We start from the raw sequence: 6,273 nt of genomic DNA on the forward strand, positions 1-6,273 counted from the left end.
TTTGAGTCACATCCGGCGATGCTCAGGGCTGACTCCTAGCTCTGCACTCAGGAATCACTCCAGGCAGTGCACGGGGGACCATATGGGGTGCTGGGAATCGAACCCGGGTTGGCCGAGTGCAAGGCAAACGCCCTACCCACGGTACTGTCACTCCAGCCTCTCATTCCATTTCTACTTGCAAAAATCTATAGCACTATTTTTGCTTTTGGGGTCACACCTGGCGATGCACAGGGCTTCCTCGTGGCTCATGCACTCAGGAATTACTCAGGCCATCCGGAAGGAATTCTTGGTGAACAGCAACATCATAACTATGTGAGTTCTAAAAGGAGCCGGTGCTTGGGAGACCACATGGGATGCTGGGAATCAAACCCGAGTCAGCCGCGTGTAAGGCAAACGCCCTACCCTCTGTGCTATCACTCCAGACCCTCTATAGCACTTTTTGAAAGAAAATGTGTAAATAAAAGGAAAATCAGTAATCCAAAGAAAAACTAGTTTCGGGGCTGGAACGATAGCACATCGGGTAGGGTGTTTGCCTTGCACGCGGCTGACCCGGGATTGATTCCCAGCATCCCATATGGTCCCCTGAGCACTGGCAGAGGTGATTCCTGAGTGCAGAGCCAGGAGTAACCCCTGTGCATTGCCATGTGTGAACCCCCCCAAAAAAGAATAAACTAATTTAGAAATAACTTAGAAATCAATATATCGAAGATAAACACCTAGTAGAAAATGTGTAAATACCAGGAATTTGGAATATATGGGATAAAAATTAAAAACAAGTATTTGCATGGTATGATTATCTCTGCACAACCTATTCTAAGTGAAGATAATGTGTCCTATGTGACAGTATGAAAGAATGCGACAAAAGTGTTCGTAGTCACTGGAGCCGGACTGCCTGTGAAAAATGTTTATTTTTATGCAGCTTATGTAGAGTATGAATGATTCACAGCAAGCATATATTAGAATCTTTCGAAATAAGCATAGAGGGGCTGGAATGATAGCACAGTGGGTAGGGCGTTTGCCTTGCATGCAGCCGACCTGGGTTCAATCCCCAGAGTCCCATATGGTTCCCTGAGCACCGCCAGGAGTGATTCCTTAGTGCAGAGCCAGGAGTAACCCCTGAGCATCGCCAGGTGTGACCCAAAGAGCAGAAAAAATAAACAAAATAAGCATACAGAATTATAAATGCTTTAAGACTCCAATCAGTTTCCCTACTTTATGATTTTTATTTAGAAATAATTGACCTATGACATGACATGACTTTCAGGTATACAAAGTAATTCTTTAATATTTGTATACATTGAGAAATGGCCAGCACCCTTAATATATTAAGCATCTAGTATCACATAGTTATAAATGTTTTTTACCGTAATGGAAATTTTTATGATTTACTGTCTCATCAGCTTTCAAGCACACAATCATATATTGCTTAACTCTAATTCCATGCTGTATAGTAAGACATGCCTAGGATCTGTGGACATTCATTTCCAATTTCTTTTTCACATTGTCGTCTCCCCCCTTGCCCACCTCTCACGACCTTCCAATTACTCTCTATCTATCAGCTCAGTTTGTCTTTGTTTAGAATGGCTTTTTGTGGTTTTATTTGGTGGTTTGGATTTCACATCTGAGTGAGATCCGAGATTATTTCCTCTGAGGCATTTAATTTAGAGTAATGCCTTGACAGTTTATCCATATTGTTGAAAATTCCAAGATTGCCTTCTTTGGGAGATTGAATAATATTCTGTTGTACACAAGCATATATTTCTTATCCATTTGTCTGTTGAAGAGCACTTTAGCATTTTCTCTACCTTAGCTATTGTAAGCAATGCTTCCATGACCACAGAGGGCACATTAGGACTCCAATCTAGTTTCAAGTTGTAGCACTATAGCACTGTCGTCTCATTGTTCATCGATTTGCTCGAGCGGGCACCAGTAACATCTTCACTGTGAGACTTGTTGTTACTGTTCTTGGCATATCAAATATGCAGTGGGTAGCTTGCCAGTCTCTGCCATGCGGGCAGGATACTCTGGGTAGCTTGCCGGGCTCTCCAAGAGGGACGGAGGAATTGAACTCAGGTCGGCCGCGTGCAAGGCGGATGCCCTATCTGCTGTGCTCACTCCAGTTCAGTTTCAAGTTAGTGTTTTTATTTGCTTTACAAAGATACCACTTAAGAAGAACCGTTGACTTATGGGCTTGTTTTAACTTTCATTGATTTAGGACAGTACTGTTTTCTGTAGTGGTTGCCACCGACTTACTTTGCCACCAGAGCATACACGGTCCCTTTGCTCCAAGTCTTCGTTAATTTGGTAATGGCATTTTGGTAATGACATTTCAGCAGATGTGAGGTGATGGCTCGTGTTTTCTTTCCTTTTCCTTCATTTTGTCGTTGTTAAGGGGTCTTTTGTCCTGCATTTGATTGCAGTTGGTTGTAGTGTTTCCACACCGGATTATAGTGCGCGGGGGTTCACACCCGCAGCTCAGAAATCACATCAGCAGTTCCAGAAATCACACTCAGTGACAACGTGTGGCACTGGAGCTCGAACTTGAGGGCTCACACATGAAAAGCAGGTACTTCACCACTGAGTCATAACCCTAGGTACTCCTCATGCTGATCTTAATTTGCATTTACCTGAAGACTGCTAATGATGAGAACTTTGTCTTTAGCTTTTGGCCATCTATATATTTGTTGGAAATTGTTTTCTACTCTAAATACGCATGCAGAACCAGAGAGATAGTACAGGGCTAAGACACTTCCCTACACGTAGCTGACTCCAGTTTGATCCAATCCCCATCTCCACGCATAGTTCCAGACCTGCCAGGAGTGACCCATGAGCACAGAGCAGTGTTGTAATGTTGTGATATCATATATGAAAATATTTTTAATTATTGTAAGGGGGTATGTAATAAGATAAGATGAATAGAATAGGTAAAGTGGAGATGAAGTGAATTGTAAAAATTCACTCTAAAGGAGTTAAGCGAAGAGGGGAAAAGAGAACTCAGAATACATGAAACAACAGAAAATAGTAGGATGGTCGTTTTAAACTTGACCATAATCACTAATCACATGATAATCATCATAAATGGTTTAAACACTCCAATAAAAAGCAAAAAGGGTCCATTTTGATTTTTAACAACTGTATGTACTGAGGCCAGGAACGTAGATGTAGGCCACATACCTTAAATGTGTGAGGGACAGGCTCCATCCTAGGGACAAGAAAAAAACATGTTGGGGCCAGAGCGGTAGCACAGCGGGGAGGGCGTTTGCCTTGCAAGCAGCCGATCCAGGTTCGATCCCCGGCATCCCATATGGTCCCCCGAGCACCACCAGGAGTGATTCCTGAGTGCAGAGCCAGGAATAATCCCTGAGCATTGCCGGGTGTGACACCCCCCCCAAAAAAAAGAGCAAAAAAAACAAAACATGTTGTGCACAGAAATACACTTTCATGTGTATAGGTTCAGTAAAAGTGAAGATATGGATTAAGATGTGCTGTGCAGGGCTGTGGAGATGGCCCAAAGCGCTAGGGCACATGTGTTGCATACAAGAGGTCCCAGCACTACATGACCTCCAAAACACCACTGAGGCCAACCCCCAGCACTGAGCCAGAAATAGCCCCTGAACACCTCCAGGAGTGAACCCAAAACAAAAATGGGGAGGGGAATTTTCAAGTACATATATTTTTGTTCAAAAGGGAGTTTGAAGGAAGCCATAAAATCTTCATAGTGGTTCTTCCTGGTGAGTGGTGAGTTTGAGGAATGTTTTATTTGTTGTCATCTTTACAAGTTTCTGTAATTGGACAATTTACCAATGGCAGGGGCTTGAGTCCCCTCTCCTTCCTCTCTGTTGATGAGCAGGTATTGCACATACATCCATTTGCCGGTGGTGTTTGCTGAGGTTTCACTCGCTTGCTTGCAGTGCTTACACACATGCTCACTAGGGGCCACGCTCATACAGTTGTGGTACTAGTACTCACCTGGCTGCAGTGTAGCTGCAAATCACTTGCAAAAATCATTTTGCAAGTGATTTGCAAAAATCACTACAACAGAGTCACTACAACAGAGCTATCAGGTACAAATAACAGAGGTACAGGAACTAGATGAGTGTATGTGGTAGCACCAGAGACAGAACCTGGGACCTGATGCTTGGAAAACAAGAATTTCTCTCCAGATCAAACTTCTGACACCTAACTATGTTGTACTTTTCTATAAAAGATTGAGTTAGAAAAGAAATGTGCAAGAGAAACATTTTGTCATTGCTAGACTAGGGGAAAACAAAATTCATAAAATGGATCGCATACATGAAATTTTAGACTCTATAATTGGATTCAACCCAAAGGTATGTGTCGACATACCAATTTTTCCCCAACATTCCCAGACACTTTGCACACCAGGTCCGGGAAGACGTGGGGCGAAGGATGATGGGTGCATGGAGAAACTACTCTGGGAGACAGCTGATGGCTGTTGCTTTATTGCCAAATACACACATATTTTATAGAGGGTATCCACTTAAGAGGATGGTCCAATCACATAAAGTTTATCATTACTGATTTATCACATTTCTAACTCTGTTCTGATCCAGCCCAATACCTATTAGGGCTAGTTAAGAATGCAAGTCAGTGACAATTCTTGGGCAATGAGACTCAAAACCAGACACCTGGTGCTTGTAAAATGTACCCAGGCACTCCCTACTGGGTCCCTATGTATGGACACGTGTTATCGGCTCTGCGCCTATTGCCATGCTTCACATTGGCCCCAGCACAAAGGGTGTGACTGTTGCCTAAGAGGTACTTTCTTTCCCAAGGGCCTTGAGCAAAGCCCTCTTCACCTCTTTGTTCCGCATGCTATAGACAATGGGGTTGAGCATGGGAGTGAGGATGACAAAAAGCACGGAGAGCACCCGGTCTCGTACTCGAGAGTATGCAGAGCTGGGCAAGATGTAGCAGAGGACTGAAGTGATGTAGAAAATACAGACCATGGTGAGGTGAGACCCACAGGTGGAAAAAGCTTTCCTTCGGCCCTCAGCAGAACGAATCCTGAGAACAGCAACCACAACATGGATATAAGAGATCACAACCAGGGCACAGGGTGCCAGAGCCACCAGAAAACTGAAGTAGAACATTGCAAGCTCATTAGCATGTGTGCTAGAACAAGAGACTTTGAGCAGTGGAGGGATGTCACAGAAGAAGTGGGTGATAAAGTGCGACCTGCAGAACTTGAGTAAAGACACAAGGATAGTGTGAGTGAGACCATTGATTAAGGCAAGCAGAAAGGAGAGTGAACCCAGTACCAGTCGGGTCTGGCGGCCCATAAGAACTAGGTAGTGCAGGGGCTGGCAGATGGCTGCATAGCGGTCATAGGCCATGGCTGTGAGCAGGAAGCACTCCCATGGAGCCAGGAAGTGGTGGAAGAATATCTGGGTAAGACAAGATCTGTAGGGAATGGTCCGCACTGACACCAGCAGATGTGCCAGCACCTGGGGCACCGTGTTGGAGATATACGCCGAGTCCAGCAGTGACAGGTTGGCCAAGAAGAAGTACATGGGTGTGTGGAGTCGTGAGTCAATGAAAATAAGGCCAACAATGCCAAGGTTCCCAACCATGGCCACTAGGTAGATCAGCAAAAAGATGATGAAGAGCAAGGGTCTCAATTCCTCTGCATCAGTCAGTCCTTCCAGAACAAACTGGGACGATGAGGTCACATTCTCAAGCTGCATGGAGTCACGCACAGAAATCTGCACCTGTAGGATCCAACTCAAAATCAGATTAGGGTGTGAGCTTGGAGTGCCAACTTGCAGAAAGAAATGGGATGGAGGAAGGTGCAGAGGCCAAAAACGCAGATTGGGGGGCAAGACAGAAGGTAAGGTACTTGCCTCGTACATGGCTGCCTTGGCTACAACCGTAGTCAAGTCCCTGGCACCTCATATGGTCCCCCAAGCATCATCAAGGATCTCTCCCCAGCAAAGAGCCAGAAATAGTCCCTGTTAACTGCGAGGTATAGCCCCAAATAAAAAAAAAATCATCATGAATAAAAAATTATAAAATTATACAAATTATAATTAAAATTATTAGCAATTATTAGTAAGTTTTAAATATTATAGTTATTATAAATTTGCCAGTATGCTTAATGCAAAGATTGTTTGTCTATTAGTATTCACAATTGTATAGGATTGCTGCAGTACTTGGGGATAACCAGGCAATAAGAAGGTCTGAATTTCTGATATGGTTTTGGGAGGTTTATGGAAAGATTATAATTAACCCTAATCACAGTGACTTGCCCCA

General features: G+C 43.9%; 1 protein-coding gene across 1 annotated transcript; it reads right to left on the bottom strand.

Annotated features, from left to right (window-relative positions):
• Window positions 1-4,772: 4,772 nt before the first annotated feature.
• OLFR1480 (olfactory receptor 5B12) lies at window positions 4,773-5,708 on the bottom strand. Its single transcript, XM_055121087.1, has 2 exons — window positions 5,283-5,708; window positions 4,773-5,012 (listed from the first exon to the last, which is right to left on the bottom strand). The coding sequence occupies exons 1-2, from the start codon at window positions 5,706-5,708 to the stop codon at window positions 4,773-4,775; spliced, it is 666 nt and encodes a 221-aa protein (XP_054977062.1).
• Window positions 5,709-6,273: the final 565 nt, after the last annotated feature.

The sequence above is a fragment of the Sorex araneus genome, chromosome X (genome assembly GCF_027595985.1).
Source record: "Sorex araneus isolate mSorAra2 chromosome X, mSorAra2.pri, whole genome shotgun sequence".
NCBI lineage: Eukaryota > Metazoa > Chordata > Mammalia > Eulipotyphla > Soricidae > Sorex > Sorex araneus.

Bases quoted from the DNA above. Each gene is read 5' to 3' on its own strand.
- OLFR1480 (XM_055121087.1), bottom strand. From the start codon at position 5,708: ATGCAGCTTGAGAATGTGACCTCATCGTCCCAGTTTGTTCTGGAAGGA. The intron at 5,013-5,282 runs GTACTGGGTTCA...CGTTCTGCTGAG, and splicing joins TGGGCCGCCAGACCCGACTG to GGCCGAAGGAAAGCTTTTTC.